The sequence below is a fragment of the Lissotriton vulgaris genome, chromosome 9, assembly GCF_964263255.1.
Source record: "Lissotriton vulgaris chromosome 9, aLisVul1.2, whole genome shotgun sequence".
Lineage (NCBI taxonomy): Eukaryota > Metazoa > Chordata > Amphibia > Caudata > Salamandridae > Lissotriton > Lissotriton vulgaris.
In genome coordinates this window covers 278,751,786-278,771,500 of record NC_141697.1, presented here as the reverse complement: position 1 = coordinate 278,771,500, position 19,715 = coordinate 278,751,786, and the positions used below count along the sequence as shown (strand labels likewise).

The 19,715-nt window shown below is 41.9% G+C and overlaps 1 protein-coding gene across 1 annotated transcript in view; it reads right to left on the bottom strand.

Moving 5' to 3' along the window:
* ADCK1 (aarF domain containing kinase 1) overlaps positions 1-19,715 on the bottom strand; it is a 407,695-nt gene that overhangs the window by 232,595 nt on the left and 155,385 nt on the right. Inside the window, exon 6 of the mRNA XM_086939457.1 lies at positions 394-510. Coding sequence (XP_086795583.1) covers positions 394-510 — 117 coding nt within the window. The remainder of the gene's footprint in view (positions 1-393; positions 511-19,715) is intronic.

Sequence of the window (19,715 nt, the reverse complement as noted above, 5' to 3'; positions counted from 1 at the left end):
TCTAACCCGCACAAAAAAGTAAATATAAAGGATCAGTGGAAAGGAAGATTATGTTCCCCTTTTAACAGATCAATCAGCATTACAAACTGGATTTATAATAATTAAAATGTCAAATGCATATATTAACATACCAATAAAAAAATGACCAAATCCATGGGGTTGAACAAATGCAGAATTTGTCTTCATGTTGCCTGTTTGCGGTAGAAGCAGCTGCCTCTATAATGACGGCATTGCATGTACCTTTTCAAAATTTGTATGACCTAATTTGTGGTGAAGACACTCCCAAGCTTCCTAGATAGCCTTCCTTGGCATTGACTTGTGTTTTGAGGCACTCTTTGTACAGGTGTCCATTCACGACTTCAGCAGAGAAGAAACACCCAGAACCCTCCTCACCTGGTTGACGTCGATCTGGTTCTGCTCCATGTAACTCCTGTCGTTCACCTGACCCCCGTCTACAAACTCCATCACCAGAACCCGCCGCGTGGAGAGCTCCCAGTGAATCCTCGGGATCTGAAGAGGAAGAAAGGGGACATGTGAGTGCCCCTAGACAGATACCTTTGGTCAGGAGAGGAGTACAGAGCAGAGGCTTGCATAGATAAGCACAGAGAGCCGGGCAATCAACTTACACAGGGAATTTATAACTATTACCAAGCACCAATTTGTGTCAAGTGTTCCGTATGAACAGGTGAATGAGTTTTTGTTCCCGGGCACACTCACTATTCTGTGTTGTGTTAAGATGAAGTACTTTTAATCGATCAAGGTGGAATTGCTTAGGAGACAACCTCTTCCACACTAGAGGAAAAACTTAAGGAGAAGGAACTTTCTTCTCCATTTGGTCATGCACTCAAAGCTGCTTGGATTCAGGTGTTTATTTTTGTTCAAAAGTAAAGTAAAGTAATAGTCAAGTCAAGTTACTTTAGTCGTATTTCATTTTTGAAAAACATAAAAACACAGATAAAATTACGTTTCCTGGGAAATAAATAAGGCAGTACAGTTTTATTACAGGGGAAAAAAGCTACAATCTTACTTGATTTACATCCTAATTGTCTTAGTCTGATCACACATTTAAAGTAACTTGCTACAAGCCCCTCTGTCAATTCATCTTCCATACATTGTAACTTTAAGTATGCGGCTCTGCATTGTCTTAACCCATGCTGCTTTAAGATCGGTAGTAAAGAAGATCTCCTCGGCAGCGTGTAAAACCTACAGAAAAGAGTTACATGCAATGTTGATTGTGCCGAGATACCGTCACAAGTACAAGGTGCTAGAGTACGAGACCAATCATTCATCACAGGGAATGTGGTGAGCCTGTGCACACTACCTAGGCGAAAGCGTGTCAATAGCATCTGATCAAAAGGTCTTGTCACATATGACAGGTATGGCTGTGTCCCTGTACATGTCAGCAAAATATGGTTGTCCATAACCGATTGTTTTTCTTTCTCCAGAGACCATCGCTTTTCCCTCAGATGGGACAAACAATCCTTTTTAAGGACATTTCTGGGGATAATGTTCATACAGTCTGGGTTTGTAAAAAATTCTGGGTGGCCAATTTCATCTGCCATCTCCTTAATTTGTTATAGCCATGGGATGTGATGCGCATTATCCAAGTTTTAAACAGTCCGTAATAACATCCTGGTTAAAAACTGCTTTGGGGGTGTTCCATATCTTATGCCAAAGTAGTAAAGGGCAAGACTTTATAATATCAGCAATATGCTTCATGCCTACCTCCGAGTGGCAAATGTATATGGCAGTTGAGCTAGGTACTGCTAATAAGTAGCGGAGGAAGTTGTTTTCACATTTCTGTACACATTGTGCGTTTTAAATCCCCATATGCCTGCGCCATATGTGGCTGTTGAAACAGATTTAGATTTATAAATTGCAAGCAAGTCTGGGACCGGTTGACAACCCAATTGTCTTGACAGACTGACAAGCGCCCCAGTGGCTTTTAAAAACATATTTTTCCGAGCTAATATTGCAGTGGCCAAGTTCCCTTCTGGTCGAAATTCATCCCTAAGTAGGCACATTTTTCCAAACACTCAATTTTTTTGCCATTAATGAAGATATCACATTTCTTTGCAGTTCTTTTCCCACACTTCATACTAAATGTTTTGCTTATATTCACTTGTAGCCCCCTCACCTGCATATAGTTAACAAAATGTGTTATTGTTTTCTGGAGGCCTAATTGGGTCCTTGACATTAAAACCGCGTCATCGCATATAATAATATTGGGACCGGGTTTTTATTTATTATTGGGTAATCATAGGGGAGCTCGGCCAATCGTTCTCCCAGGCTAATAATATATAATGAAAAAAGGAACGGGGCAAGGACGCATCCTTGCCTCACTCCATTTCCAATGCCAAATCTGGACGAACACTCCCCATTTATCCCATATCTCACCCCTTGCTCCCGCCTCCCGGTAAAGTTCTCTAATAAATAACAGTATGCCTTTTTCGACTCCTAGCTCAGATAAGGTGTCCCATAGTTTGTTGTGTATGACGCAATTGAATGTGGAAGATAAATCGACAAAAGTTAAAAACAAATGTCCGCTTTTTGCCCTAGTATATTTATCAATTATTAGGCTACGGTTCAGGCCTTGCTCAATTGTGCCCAGTCCGGTTCTAAAACCATATTGTAACCGTGATAACACACCTATTTCCTCCGCCCATGACTGTGACTTGTTTAAAATTACCCTCCCTACCACCTTTAAAAAAGAGTCTAGCAAGGATATAGGGGGATAGCATTTAGGGTCATAACAATTTCCCTTCTTAAAAATGGGTATTAAAATAGCATCTGACCAGGACTTTATAAAACCAATTTGACAGCGCTTATTTAAAACATTCATTATAAGTGGTGCCCAAATGTCGGTATTTGACTGATACACGTCAACTGGGAAACCATCCGGCCCAGGAGCCTTACCCGGTGCACTTTTTTGTATTGCACAAACTATCTCATCCAGGGTACAACTGATATTGAGAGGGTAAGCAGATGAGCCCACATTTTTCTCATAAATACCCTCTGCCTCAATACCTCTTACTTGGGATATTTCCCTCCCCAACTCATTTTCTACTGGATTCATACCATCACTGTATAGACCACTAAAATAGCGAATCCAGCTACCTTCTGTGATGGCTATATCCATCTTATTCAATCCCTCTCTGAGACGTATGGGGTATTCACTATTTTCCAAAACTTAATATTATCTTTCTTTATACAAGCCTCGTGTAGATCTTGCCAAACTTCCTAATTTAGTTTAAACCTTCTTTTCTTTTGGGTCTGTTTATAGAGCAATCTGGCTTCCCTTATCTCTTCTCTGTTTCTAGGGATCTTTTTCAGTGTTCTTTTAAAATTCTTGTGTGCTTTGCTACATTCATGATCAAACCACCCCTGTCTTTTACTCAATGTCGTCTTCTGTTTGACCCTAAGGATTTCTTTAATCTTAGTTGAAATATTCAAGAAAGCTTCTATTACATCCGCATCCTTATTCTCCTCAGCTAGACACACATTGAAGTCCTTTTTGTGTTTCCTTTACAAGCTGCCCCAAAAAGGCAGTGGAATCTACCTTCTGCCATTTCAATGTATAACCATTTGTACTTGATAAATATATTTCCTGGTTATATGAAAAACCCACATCTCCCATTCTATTGGGGGTACAATTCTCAAATTCAAGAGAAACACTATTGGGGTAGTGGTCACTCGCCGCATTACAAAGTGTCATAAATGTTAAAATCCTTATGAATTTCTTATTTTTTGATAATAAGACAAAATCAATCGTCGTATTGCATCCTCTCCCTATATATGTGGGCTTAAAATGTACTGGAGAAATACATAATTCATTAGCATAATCTAGATTGAATTCAAACATAATTTCATTTAACATATCTCCTGAAGAGGAGTGTGTAAAATGGGGGTACAGCTTCATCAGTTTCCTCCCCTAGACCGCATATACCACTCTGAAAGAGCCTACACAAATAACAATTGAAATCCCCACCCCATATAAAACACAGTTCCCCTTTGGACCTCTCTTGAAGTTTCCTCAAATCCCTTTGTAGTTGGTTCAAAACACTCAGTATCATGTCTTTCGGTACATTGTTATAGAAGTTAGTAATTATCAGACAGCCGTCTCCTTTCAACTGTAACTCCACAATCTGGTAGAAATCATTATTTTTTACAAACATTAGTTTCTCAATACTTAACAAATTTTAAATATAAGTACATAGACCACCTTTGGGTCTGCCAGCTTTACTAGGAAGTGCTGGGGTATGGTAGGTCTGAAACCCCTCCATGTGCAGCTCACTGATTTGCCAGGTCTCTTGTAAACAGATTATCAGGTGATCATTCACGACCATCAACCATGCTGGGTCCTGTATTTTTACAGCCAGCCCAGCAATGTTCCAGAACAGTAATTTACATTGTTGTTTCCCTAATAATTGTGGCCTACCAGATGGCTCTAGATTTGCATTATTTATGTTAATTTTAGAAATACTATTATTAAGTTGTTCCTTTACAGGGCTCACAATTTCTAATTCTACTTTTCCCTGTTGGTTTCTATTAAGTATGGAAAGCGGCTGGGGGTCAATCATTATATTACTCTCCAGGGAGTCATTCACACCATATTTTGATATAGACATATATGTTACCTTAATCTCTACCCACGTCACCAAATCAGGGCAGTTGGTTAGATTGTAATCCTTGCTGCCCCCTCTAAGGTCTTGGGGCGTTAGTCAATCAACGTTCCCTAATGACGATAAAGGTTCAAATCTATTTTGTACTGCCACATTAAAAGGATTCCACCTGGCTCTATAATTCGACCCAGGGTAGGTACACTGTCTTTGTAAGTTTGGAGGAATATAGAAAAAACCCAAAGGAAGTACGCACATTTCTTTCTCATTAATATGGGATGTTCCTATCCTTGTCAATATTGCATGAATAAGTCTGGGGTCTCTAAACGGTAAAACAATACAATCCCCTGCCGCCATTTTCCTTCTATTTCCTACCCAGCTTACACGGCGGGCCATTTGAAAATTTGAAAAAAGAGCCTCATCCAGGCCAGTTTTTTTCCTTAACCATGAGAGTGATCGGTTTCGTAAAGTTTCCCAGGATTCATGATCTGCTTCCGGTAGGGGAGGAACATTTGCTATCACAATAACATAGGGTGATGCAGCCGGTGGCTGATCAAGGTGGCTACCGTTATTACTATAAGTCTTAGATATAGCCTTCTCTATTCTTTGTCTCTCCTCTAACCCCTTAGTCATTTGCGATTCCAAACTCTGGCTCTGTGTAGCTTGATTGGCCATGATATTGTTGTTATTAGTGTTGTCAGACTTTACCGGAGCATCGTGCTTTACAGGCCATTCACGCAAGGAATTACCGGATTTAGTGGCTGCGATGAACTACCAGGTAAAGATGGATGACTTATATTGGCATTATGCACCTGTAGGTTGTTATTTTTCAATTGTGTCTCAATCACCTCAACTTTTTCAAAGAGATTTCCCAGTGAACCTGTTACAAAAGTATACAATGTATCCAATATTTTTGTTATATTAACCAAATCTTTTCTGTATTCGTCCGAGGCATATCCAATTTTGTCGAGCCCATCTCCCACCTGTTTCTTATTCTGAGTTATCTTAACTGTCTTGCTAGTGGCTTTCCTTTTTCTACATAATGTTTTTTTATTTTTAGCCATATTTATATTCGTATCTTCTATCACGTGTTGGCTACCCTTATTTAATAGAGGGTTTTTCGATCTTTTACATGGGGGCTCAATCTCTCGTTCGGAATCAGTCACCTCAATCTGATCAGAGACATCTAATACACACCGTTTATTACACCTGTCTTAATTTCCCCTACATTGGTAATCTCACCTTGTCTGTGAAGGGCTTCTTCCTCTAAGCTTGATTCTACAGGTAGGGATATTCTACCCTGTGATAATGTCTCTTCTACAGATATTATTTGTTCCTCGATAGCTCCCATGGCCCCCTTCAAATATGTCATTAGTGATTGTTGTCCACTTCGACCTCCTGTTTCTGTATTAGTACAGGAGGTAGAAACATTCTTTCTTTTTCCCATTGTGTTGTATTTATACTAAATCTAACCCCAGTCAACTTAGCAGATACACTACCTGTGTTGCCCAAATAATGCAAGTCAAACAGTTTTGGAAAACCCAACGGAAACAAGCAAATTACTAGTAAACAATACAATGTCTATTACTGCTCGTTGGGAATGAATTGTACATCCAACATCAGAGATGCCTATGCAATAGTGACAGTTAAATTTTTCAATATACAAAATATGCCAGGAAAAAAGAAAATGTGCCAACAATACAGCAGCCCACTGCAGGAAATATTTGCAAATTACGCTGGAATAGGAGATAAAGGGTAAAGTGCCAATATTCCAGCAGCAAGATACCAGAATGTGCAGAAAACGCTTGTACTACAGCAGCACACTGCAGGAAAAATGTGCAAATTACGCTGGAATAGGGGATAAAGGGTAAAGTGCCAATATTACAGCAGCAAGATACCAGAATGTGCAGAAAACGCTTGTACTACAGCAGCACACTGCAGGAAAAATGTGCAAATTACGCTGGAATAGGGGATAAAGTGTAAAGTGCCAATATTCCAGCAGCAAGATACCAGAATGTGCAAAAAATCGCTTGTACTACAGCAACACACTGCAGAAAAAGTGTGCAAATTAGGCTGGAATAGGGGATGAAGGGTAAAGGGTAAAGTGCCAATAGCAAAATACCAGAATGTGCAAAAAACGCTTGTACTAGATTATAATGGACAAGGTGCCGTAAAAAACAGCAGTTGGATACCCAATGTGAAAAATACACCGGGATTGAGGATCCACTATGCCAACTTCAATAATGTAAACACTTCAGGTAAAAAAGGTACCACATAAAATAAATAAATTAAACTGGTCTCAGATACTAACTAAAAACAATTTTAAAAATCACTGTTACATGCCAGTCAGACTAGGGTCCACATTAGAGGCAACAGTGCCAAAAAAAAAAAAAAACTCTTCCGCCTGTCTCTATAAGCAATCGGACAGTAGCTGGGCTTTCTTAAAGTACCTGGGGCAAATACATGATGTCCAAATCTTGTACCCGTATGGGGATGTAGGTTCAAGAGGAATGGCCCAGCCCAGCCTCTTACAGCCACTGACGGGCAAAGACGGGCCCGCCCTTGGCCCGGGCTTTACCCAGGCGAGCCCGCGTGCGTCCCGCGCCGTGGGGGCCCTCTGCCCAATTTATCTTCCGGTGGCAGCTGGGATCTCGCCGCACCTCTCGCAGGACCGCAATGCCTGCTGGGAGGTGTAGTCACCTGGCTGTCGCGGCCCGCGATCCGGAGGTCTGCGGCGTCACGGTCAAATTGCCCAAGTTGCTCAGTGGAAGCCCAAACTCAAATGGAACCAGCCAGCGAAGAAACGTTTGCCAAAACGATAAGGCAGTAAAGTAATAACATTCCTTAATAATTTATTATCAATTCATCCTGGTTATTCATCTTACTTCAATTATAAATCCCCAATGAAGATTTCCATTTGTTCTCTGGAGAAGACAATGTTTTTGAAACAAGGCTTTATTCATGGGGACGCATAGGTACCAAAGTAATTAGCACACCAATAACTATTTTAACCCCATTAATTTCCAGGCACTCAATCGACCCTTTCACATGCTGAGTTTTTTCTCTCCTTTTACAGATATCCTCCCATCAGACCCTTGTTCTTTAATTTGCCCATAAACAATCGCTATGGGGCTTTGGAAGATGTGGATTGACCACAAGGTATAAGGGACATGGGTTACCCCAAGAGCATACAGAAACCCCAGAGAGGGCGAGTCCAGCTAGATCATGGGAGTCCAAAGTGGTCATCTTTAGAGGGGATAAGTATAGAAACGGGGGCCTGCTTACAATCTACCCTGGGGAGCGGGGCCCATGTTATTTACCGGGGCTTACACCCACTAATTCTATGTCCAGTTCAGATACTGTAGCCTACCCCTTCAGGCCTTTACATGCAAATGGGCTGGATCGCCCCAACGGGGTGTCCAGCATTTAACTACCAGGAGCAGTCCAAGCTGCATGTTTTATTTTGTCCCGGGTATAAAGCCGCAAGGCGGTGTTGGCTTGTACAATTGTGTCGGAACTTGGGGTTTGTGCAATGCCAGGTGGCATTTAGAGTTCTGAAGCACAATACCTCCAAGCCTATCATTTTTTCTGTCTCCGATTTCTAAATGCAATGAGGCGGAGGAGATGGGAATTTTGAGAAAAGGAAAAACGAACAAACAAATATCGGGCAGATAACAATACCAACATAAGTGTCCAGTGCATAGATTATTTTATCTTATTTTTACAATAATGGAGAACAGTTTTTAAATCTTTTTTATATGAAATGATGATTTTAACTGATGTTCGCAGTTTTAATTATTTATTGTATTAATTGTTGTTATGTTATGCACTGGCTGACTTACACTAAATGAACTGATTTGTTAGCCGGTATTTTTCGCCCAGGTATTGTTCCCTTTGTCTTGTACGCCACTATTGCACTGGTATTTTCACTGATGGGAATGTCATGTTGGCCTGTGCAGACAATTTGCCCGTGATGAAATAGAGGTCTCTCTACTGTAGGGAGTGTATAATTTATAATGGTATGTTTGTCATGTTTGTATACTTTTATGGTCTTAACGATCGACAAAAAAGATTTCCAAACGAACGGTATTGCTTAGGAGACAACCTCTTCCACACTAGTGGAAAAACTTAAGGAGAAGGAACTTTCTTCTCCATTTGGCCATGCACTCAAAGCTGCTTTAATTCAGGTGTTTATTTTTGTTCAAAAGTAAAGTAAAATAATAACATTCCTTAATAATTTATTATCAATTCATCCTTGTTATTCATCTTACTTCAGCTATAAATCCCCAATAAGATTTCCATTTCTTCTCTAGAGGAAACAATGTTTTTGAAACAAGGCTTTATTCATGAGGACGCATAGATACCAAAGTAATCAGCACACCAATAACTATTTTAACCCCATTAATTCCCAAGCACTCATTCGACCCTTTCTCATGCTGAGTTTTTTTTCTTCTTTTGTGTTTGGGAAAATGGACTCTTAAAACTTCATTCCTTTTCCCCCACAAAAGATATCTAGGCCACATTTGCATAATTTCCCCCCACGTATTAAGGAGCTTACAGGTACCCAGGTTCTGTAGATTCACCAAGAGGAAACCTAGAAAATAACAAAATACAGCAATTATTGAAAAAAAAAGCTTGAAAAAAGTGCTGTGCCACAAAGCATATGTTTTTTCCTAAAAAGGGGCAACAAGAGAAGGTTTGCGGTGCTAAGATCACCATGTTCCCAGCTTTCAGGAACAACCAGAAATGTTTTTAAAAAATGATAAGAAATTAAAAAAAATATTTACCACAGTTTTTGCCACTTTCTAAGTGGTAGGTAATTTTCCTATTTTTGTGGTTTCTACCTACTTGCAGTTTTGGTGGAAGCAGGTGTAAAACCCATGGCTGACTTTGGAAAGCCACAAATTTAGGAAAAGTATACAAAATTCCAAATTCAGCTAGGGGTAATTTATACAGATTGTGCATAGTTTACTCAAAAGGACTAATTGTTGAAATACAAAAATAATGAGAATAAGTTGATGTCAATGTTTTAGTCTGTAAGTTTTTGCCTTGGTTTGCGATTCCAAAAAATAATAAATATTGTGTTCATGAGACCCTTCTAATTGCTGGAATACACAGTGTTTGTTGGTTGTCCCACAGGCAACAACTGAGCTAAAGCATATAACGATATTTTATTGTGTACCTAAAATGCATCAATTCTTATGGTAAAGTTTAATAAATGAAAAATGAGTTTGGAGAAAATCTGGAATTTTTTTTAATGTACCCTCAATACGGAGTTTAGGAAGAGTGGTTATTTGTCAACTTTGAATTTGCTGTTAGCCATACTATCATGCAATTCAGAGGAAACATTGCAAAATCTGCTCTTTCTTACACAATGGCTTATACTAAGAAGCCAAAACTGGGGAGAAATTCAGGTGATAACAAATGTTCAATCATTCAGGGCTTCCCCAGGAATCCTGATAAAACCGATACCTGACTCGAGTGGGTGGATCTATCGCCCACAACAGGAAAGGCTCCAAAATTCAACATTCGAACATTGGGTGCTTGCCTTTAGAACTGATACATTTTGGCAAGGAGTGCAGCTGCAGTTCTTGGGCCCAGCTTGGGACACCACCCAGAGAAACAGAATAAGCCCAGACATTTCTGAAAACTAGACGCCCAGGGAATTCAAGGGTGGTGTAACTTGTGTGGATCTCACTATGCTTTCTTACCCAGAATGTGTGAAAATGTCAAACTTTGTCTAAAATCTGACATATTCACCGCATTCTCCACAAAATTCCAAGTGAGATTCCTGCATGGGGATCAGGGTCCCAGCCATGTTCCCCAAGCAAAAATCCACGACAGAGGGACGCCATAGAAAGACCTAATATCCTCATCTCAAGCAACTGTCCGGACAATAAAGGGCCCCCTAGGATCAGACGGGCAAGGGCAAGAACATTACAGAGAACTCCTTAGAGAGCCTCAAAGTTTTTAGACATGTCAAAACCCAGTGAGAGGGGCTGCTATCACGCTACATTTTGGGATAACCCATCTATACTACCTGGTAATGCCAAAGGAAGTCATAAGCTGTTTCTGGGTGCAGGGCACTGGTAAGACCAAGATGGCTTCCACCTTTGCCTGTACTGGCTTCAGACTGCCTCAACCCACCACAAGCCCCAAATAGGTTACTTACCCCATGGCGAGTTGGCACTTCTCTACTTTTACAGTCAGTTCTGCTTCTCTAATTCTCTCAAGGGAAGTTTGGATATGCTTCAGGTGAGACTTCTAGTCCTGGCTGAAGATGGCAATATCTTACAGCTATGGTAGGGCAAAGGTCTTCAGGCAAAGCAGCAATTGATTCATAAGGCAGTAAAGTCCCTTGGGCATTCTTCATGCCAAACACCAGGACCGTGGACTGAAACAGTCACACAAAGCAAATTAAAGTGGACCCGACTTGTGCTAGAAAGGTGAGACTGGCCTGCTAGGCCACCTGTGTCAAATACATTATATAGAAAAACTGGGATGGCCAAGACTTGTTTAAGATCTCACCCACCCTGTAGTTGGTACAGAACCTGGTGGTTCCATCTGCCTTAGGAACTGGAATTATAGAGCCCAGACCAACATCTCCTCAATTTCTCACTTGATGTGCAACAGAGCTGCCACTGAAGCACAGTATGGGTAAAAGTGTAGTGTGGCATAGCACCCTAATGCCCACATCGTGCTCCAATCGCCCCACTGCACCAGGCCGGTTAGAGAAGGTGCCTTTGAACATATGAAGAATATGCTGCACCTCCCAAATTAGAGGCTCTGCAAAGTACTCTGGGTACTTTAGAGTGAGAAGTGGAGTTCTGTCAGTAGCTAAAGAGGAGGTCAAGGATTTGGTGACTCTCCTCATCTGGGTCGTCTTGGCCAGAGGCAAACCGGGACTTCTTAGTTTGCCTCTGGCCGGGCTTTTGAAGTGTGCAAAAAAAAGTGATGGATAGGTGAATAGTTAAATTAATCTAAGCCACTGGAAATTACTCAAAGGTGGAGTACTTTCACACACCATGCCACCTTTGTTTTGTCCCAGCCATATGAAAATCAGTCTTGACCCTAACAGGAATAGGCCAGCCAAAACTGTCAGCCCAGGTCCTCCCTAGACTGGAATACAAGCAACACAAGATTAGTTTTCCCCTGATTGGGGCTGGTCAGTTGGGAACATTACCTGGCAGTTCGGACAGAGTGTATCCATGAGAAGAAGGGCCAGAACTGAGGTCTATACGATGGGCTTGTCTCTAGAGTGGCATGGTGGGTAAAAAAACGATGAACTGGAATGCATCCTTGAACAATAGCCAGTGGCTGAGATTAATTTCTGCATTACATCCATTCCCTTGTTGTTGTTGTTGTTGTTGTTGTTGTTGCTGCTGCTGCTGCAGCTGAGGCTCTAAGGGCGACCTGTATACCCAGAAGTGGATCGCTTGCTCACCGTGCCATAGGTCTCCAGCTACACCCTACTGACGATCCCCAAGAAGGGTGAAACTTGGTTGGATTTGCTTCTGGTCCCTTCTGAAATGGCCCTCACCTGGGAGTTTGGGACAGATTGTTCCAATAGGGAGCAGGGTTGGTACTGCTTTGTGTAATGCGGGCCTTTGTTTAGAGTAGTATGATTAGCCAAAAATGTTGGACTGGAGCTCGGCCTAGAGAACTTCCCAATGACTGAGATTAATCCTACTGCATTGCTGTGGTAGGGTTCCATCATGTTCACTTAATACGTGCTAGGGGCCCCAGGTCTGTCCTCTCATTCTAACACATAATTGGTATCACTTCCTTTCTTACCACCGTATTGCGCACTGTCCAATCAGCTTGTATCTTGTCCTGCTGGGAAGCAGCAGTAAGACGTCCTCCCCTTCCTCCAAGGGGCTGACAAGTGCATGGCAGTCACAGCACAACTTCTGCTTCTTCCCTGCCCCTGCTAGTCACTCAGTTGCCAAGGTCATGCACTACTGCAGGTGCTCTGGCATATTTAGGACATAGGGGACCAAAGCCTCATTCTGTCCTTTGTGTTGACACCCAAGCCAGTTGTTATCATCTGGAGGGGGCCCTTTATCCTCTTAAAAGAGTTCAAATGAACTGAACCCTATCTATTCCAGAAACACTTCCCAACAAACCGAGAGAAGGTAGGAAAGTTACTCCTCCCACTGCCTTCCATACTTCTCAGCGAAGGCCCTCAATATGCTCTTCAAGGTCCCTCTCAATGTCTCAGAGCCACTGTGTTGAATATTGCAGGGATTTGTTAGCATGAGCTGAAAGCCATTTTGTATTTCTGGCAGCCATCTTGTTTGCCATGTGCTAACACGTGCTCGCCATGTGCTCTGTCCTCCCTCAGTGTTGACTGCTCTTGTAATCTGCCTAGAAACGAACTATATTTAGCATCTTCCACCTTCGCACATGCTCAGTTGAGCTTGCAGCAGTCCTTGCAGCTGTTTCTAGTCTGTAAATGTTAGGATGTGTTCACCAGAATTAGCAACTGTTAGCTGCTCCCACTTTGTTGAGCAAGCAGATCTTGTATGCCCATATTCGTCATTTTGCATGCTTACATGAGCCAGGACTGCCCCTTGGTCTTATGCTGCCTATGTAACCCTAAGCATATATAAGGCCCCAGTTTTCTGTACTCCTTAGACTGCCTCATTCAGTTGCTAAAGTTTTTGTGTGTCGTAGTCTCCCTCATTTGAGGTTAATAAAGATGTTACTTTTATATTTCAGCTTTTGTGCCAATTTCTTCTTTGTTGGTTTATAAGGACCAAGTATCAGTGGGACCCCTGAGAAGGTTTCTATTTTCTACAACTGGTCTTTGGACAGTTTTATGGGGGGAGGTGATTCACCTCCAGGTGTGCCGCAGGCTGTGCTGCGCATGGCACTACGCAAACTGGATGCTCAGTCTGAAATTACCTTCTCCAGGAACCCAACCCCGGAGTACACCAGCGCTAGTGCCCCCACCACTGATATGGTGGTGAATAGACCAAAGGGCCTCCCTAGATACCTGGTTGAATAATCAATGGCCACTAAGACAAGGTGCTTACCACTGCTGCTAGGGGGATCCTACAAGTCAACAATGTCTATCCCTACCCACTCAAAGGGTACCTCAACAATAGGGGGCAGAACCAAGGGAGATTTAGACTTCCCTCCTTCCTTCCCAGTCAGCTGACAGGCATGACAAGTCCTACCATAGGTCTCTAGGTCGTGTGTGATGGTCTACTAACAGCCCCTATTGTTGGCAGGGTGGGCCAGATCTAATGGGGGAACCCAGGTTGAGTAGGAACTCTTGCAGGTGAGTCAGACCAGAGTGCCCCAGGATTGCTCCAACTGCTGTCAGAGAAACCCCAAACATTCTGCACAATGGTCCCAAACTTTGGATGCCCAACTCGTTAGGGGTCTCAGTTCCACTGCATCTGCCTTCAGTTGCAAGAAAGATTGGGAGGGCTGGGAGGCTACCGGGCTAGTTAATTCTGGCCCTTCAAGGCTTCCAGCAACCTCTGCAACATTTCTGCCAGTATCCAGGCTCCCTCCTCACTCTCATTGATGTTCTCCAGGTAACAGCCTGCTCTCCCCTCTGAGGTTTGGCTGCTTGCCATCCCTTGCTAGGACGCACTGGGCAGCCTCAGCCTCTCTTTGCCTGGGCTCTCCTCCTCCCACCTTGTAAGAGTCTTCCTTTACCTTCGTCCAGACAAATCTCTTCTCTGAGAGCTGCACTTCCTTGTTCGTAGTGAGTTCCCTGCTTCTTGCACCACTGTCTCTGCTCTTTAAAGCTGGCACCCATCAGTATCTTAGAGACCCCTAAATGATGGCCTCCACCCTGCCAGGCCTATGCCCATGTGTGCTTTCAATATAAGTAACCTCTGTGCGCTGTAGATAGGGAGACAGGACCTAGCTGTCAGTACTAGTAGGGGTGAGTTACTAAAAGCAAGATAGCTGACACACCGGGGTGGGGGGAGAGGCTAGTTGGGTTAGTTAGTTTGTTCGTTACCCTTCCGCATATTGCAGAGGCCTCGCACTCGCGCGTAGAGACTACAACCAGCAAGAGATTCTAGGGCTCAGTCTGGGCGAGCATCATCCGGAGAAAATTGGAACACACAGGCAGTTACTGAGATATCTGATTTTACTACCATATTATGTCTAACTGTTGCTGACTCGACATGCCAATTGTATTGTACGCCGCCGGGCCCCCGGGATGCCGGCTAAAAGGCTGTGTTTAACATCTCCCATTTACACTGGCAAACAGAGCTCCATCGTCTGACTGTGTGAGACTATGCGCAATGTGATGCTTACTATGCTTCATGAATAATAAAGGTATATAAATAAAAATAAAAAATAAGTAACCTCTGTGACTCTTCCTCCAGTGCTCGGTCTTCTTCTTATCATCGCTGCCACCAGGTGTGAGGCACTCCCATCGAGCTATGGATGTCTCCACTGCACAACCCTTCCTTCTGGTCACTTGACACACAGTTTACAAGATGCTTTCCTAAAAGTGCACCAGTAGGCGTAAATTGACTAAACGACAATAAACATAGACAATGGGTCTCTAGAAGAGTATGTTCTTCATTTCTAAACCCAACACGTGTAAAGGACACACATCAGTGATTACTAAATCAACTAAGCAAACACATGAATACAAAGCAAAGCACTGACTACCGACCCAATACAGGCAGCGCTACCTTGAAAGCACAAGTGAGATCCACACAGCCAAGGCCTGGTCCTGTGCGCAAGTGCAGACAACACATTTCCCTCTTCAGATAAGAGACCATGATCAAGGGTGCCTCAGCCTGCCTTGCAGACTAAGTTATTCCCTAGCAGATTCCTCAGGATTTTGCGGTCTAGGATGCCAAATTTTGTATTAAAAAAAGCAACATTTTGGGGTCCCAAACTCCAAAGTTTGTGATAATTTTACAGCAGGTAGAACACATGCATCACAAAATACTGTTGGGTCCTCTCACGGATAGAGTGGCAACACCTTATAAACAACCTGTAAAATGAACTTTTGTCTGATTGGAATTTTTCATGAAGGAGTACGAAACCAGTCTTGCCCGGACAACCACTGTGAACCTTGTCTACATATTAGGGGCTTAGGGGTTTCCCCCTGTCAAAGGCAAGTATCACAACAAAATGTTTGCTCATTTCACGGCCAGTAAGGGATCGGGACCTTTTTACCCCTTATCTCAAGTTATTCCCCTAGCAGATTCCTCAGGATTTTGCTGTCCAGGATGCCAAAGTTTGTAGCAAAAAAATCACAATTTTGGGGTCCCAAACTCCAAAGTTTGTGATAATTTTGCAGCAGGTAGAACACATGCATCACAAAAATACTGCTGGGCCCTCGGTCTGTCAGTGCTAGAAACTCTCACAAGTCACAATCTGTGACAGTGGTTAATTTGAACTGGTGGTTTCTGATGCTCAGCACCGGCACGTAATTGTCAACACCATACTTAGGACAGTCTGCCACATGGTGGCGCTGCTCATCTAATATAGGGATGAGCAGAACAACGTTTTTTCATGAATACAATGTATACTAAAAATTCCTATTACCTGCCTCCTCAGCCATTCCTTTTGCGACTTAAAATAATTTGAACTGTTGCACTTGCAGGCGAGAGAGGTGGTTCGTTGTTCTGGTACTTTCACTGACAGAAATGACAGGGGCGATGGGTGGAGCAAGCTGCAGTGGCATCCTGGTTGGGGTCCTGGCACTTATTATTTTAAAAACTAATCACTGGTGACCTGACAGAGTGTCCGGTAGCACTGCGTCTCAAAACAGGAGGATGTCTGATGGGAGAATGCAGATTTGAGAACTCTGCTCTCTGGCATCTGACAGCCACTATTCCAAACGTGCATAAGGCAGCAGGGGTGAATGGAGCAGCGGGGACAAAGGATGCTCAGAGTGAGCGGCAAGGAGGGTGGGGAGAGAGGAACTTTGAGTGCCCTGAGGTTGTTGTGGGGGAGGGGGGGCGGGGGATTGTGGTGTTTCAGCCAAGGAAGAAAGGAGGCACAGGAGGTGAGGGTGAAAAAGAGGGGTGTGGTGTTGCAGCCAGAGCTGCGCACTGGGGAACTAGGTTTGAGTCCCGGCAACGAATCAACATCCTGTGATTCTGGGAAAATCACTTAATCTACTTGTAAAAAAAGAATGTGGCCTTCTGTAACAGGTGCTCACCGTAAAGCGCGCCAACATTGGTTGAGTTCGCTATACATAAAATTGTCCCCAAAAAAGGGTCAAGGGACAGGGGATGTGCGACAAAATTAATAGGCGGGGGCGATTTCTGGCAAGACACATAGATAAGCAGAGAGCAAGAGGATGACCTGTGCTTTTTCAAGGGACTAACACAGAGGCATTCAACAACTCCAGGGAGCCTGTTGTTCACCCTCAATTTTACTGGCAGAGCCAATAAAAGGAAGATCCGCCTTTTTTTTATGAGACAGGCACGTTTGAGAAAAAAAAATTGCAGGATTTTGACAGAAGTGCAGATTTTGCTATTATTTTGCTACATGCAAAATCACAATATCCTGGGGATCTGGCCAAGGAAACCCACTCGAACCCCTCCGTAATCCCACCCTGAGGGAAATACCACACCATAAACTATGTTATCCAAAGGGATAGGTGATGAGGTACGAGATGTGCTTCTTGTTCAGGGGAATGTGTGAGGGTGACACCCGCCTCTGCCAGATACCACTGAACATGCTCGCCAAAGAGCTGCCCCTGGGTAGAGAGTCACCTCTTTTAATCCGAGCACGGCAGGGAGTTTCAGCCCACCCCGTCTTGCGTGGCCTCCATTTTGTTACCTCCATGGAGAAGATATTTTTTCTCAGACCCAAAATGGAGACCTGGTCCGCTACACAGAAAAACCTCAATGATCCCCAAATATCCATCCATTTACACTTAATATAGAAAAACATTTCACCACTGAGTCTCTCACGGCCTATACACACACTCAAATAGGACCAATAATCTGTTCCCAGGATTCCACACATACCAAGAGAGAAACATGGACATTACAAAGTAGACACACCCAAAAAACATAAAGCACCTTCTGGAGTGAGCTCAGATATACCAACCACATAGGGTCTGACATGATACCCGTGATGCCAGGAAACGATCATGCGCATGTTATTGTTTTTCAGTGTAATGTGTTGTATCACGGGTAAGGAAAAATATCTGATGTCTTTATTACTCTAAACAGAGAAAAAAAATTGTCCACCGTCTTAATAAAGTGTTTTTTAACATATTATTACATCCTTTATTAAACAATTCTTGAACGTTTAAATTTGCCATAGTCTGTTTATAGTAAAGAGCCTTTTCTCTATTAAAACCGATCATTAACTCCTGATGTATTAATAAACATGTTAATATGTATTCCAGCCTTTCATTGTCTTAGCATCCATTTTATACGCCATCACTAACAATTCATCTATGACTTTTACTGTAGTGCTCTTATTTTTTTAATGGAGCTATCATCTATCTCTCTACAATAAAAATGTTCTCCTTTAATTCGCATTTAATTAATCATTTCACTGATGCAAGATCTCTTCCTTGGGCTGCTATATCGAGGTGTTGACTATTTACATGAAATAACTTGCAACTTATTGATCTTTCATACCCCTGGTGTTTAGGGTTTTTCAATAATTCCACCCAGTTTATTCCTCTTCATTTGAGCCTTTATATGATTATCCTCCGGGGGTCTATCTTTACTGTCTCTTAACACTTCAGAGCGATATTTGCAGCGCTCAAATCTCAAATTTGATCTAAATCCATTCCATCTAATGCTGATGGGTCTTTCTGTCAGTCCCACATAGTAATAACCACAAGGGCATTTAATTCCATACATGCAACCTTTATCTCACATGCTGTGTGATATTTAGTTGAATTTTCTTTCCAGTACAAGGACGATGGCCTATTCTTTTAAATATAGTCTCGCAATTTGTGAAATTTTAGGTTCCGTATTTGTGTTTCAGATACTTCTGTTGCAGCTCTAGTGATTTCTGCTCCTATGCTGCTTGCTTTTTCAAAAGTCCCCCGCTGGCTTTTCATTGAACAATTCTCTTAGCTCCTCATCAAATTCAATTATCTTCCAGTTTCTGCAAATTGCTTTCACAATATGTCTTGACTGCTGCGAATATTTTGGCACTTAAATTAATCAATCGTTTTTTAACTTCTTTTGATAGATAACGAGATCCCCTACATCTACGCACGTCACCTATTCGGATGTCTTTGTTAATATGTTCTTAGTGTATCCTCTTTTTGTTTTTAAATATATATATATATATATATATATATATATATATATATATATATATATATATATATATATATATATATATATATATATATATATTTCAATCAGCTCATATCCTTGTTTTTCAAACTGTTTTCCTCCAGACACAATTATTTTTTACTCTTAAAAATTGGCTTCATGGTATAATGTTCTTCAGATTTTTAGAATGGAAGTTTGAAGCCAACACATTTTTTTTTTATCTTGGCAGTTTTGTGTGAACATTTGTTTCCCATTATCCCTGACTTTCATTGATTTGAACAGCCAGGAATGTTGTGTGCTCTTTGCGTAAAGCTTGAGTGAAGCTAATTTTTGATGAAATTTCATTCAATCACTTTGGGTTTTCTCCAGTAACTCTTGTGGACTTGTCCGCACCTAGGTGTCACCTATGTACCGTTCAGAGTGAATTAAAACATTATTTCTTACTTTTTGCAGTATGTTGCGTTTTTCATAAGACGTCACATAGACAGCGGCTCTCTCTGTGACTCCATTAGAACCAATGAAAATTAAGTAAATTCCGAGTAGTATTTGTTGCCATTTGAAAACTCTTCAAGTCAATGCTATCTCCAGGAACCGCACTAAAAGAATTGTATTTGCTTCCAATCGTCACTATACTGGAATCTGTGTGCAAAATATTATATATATATATATATATATATATATATATATATATATATATATATATATATATATATATATATATATATATATATATATGCTGCAAAGCTCGTCTTCTCCACAACGTCTTCAAAGACTTGCAATAAGACGAGGTAGACCCGGTTTGGTGCTTCTTTTAAATATATTTCAAATGTGCGACCATATCATCACA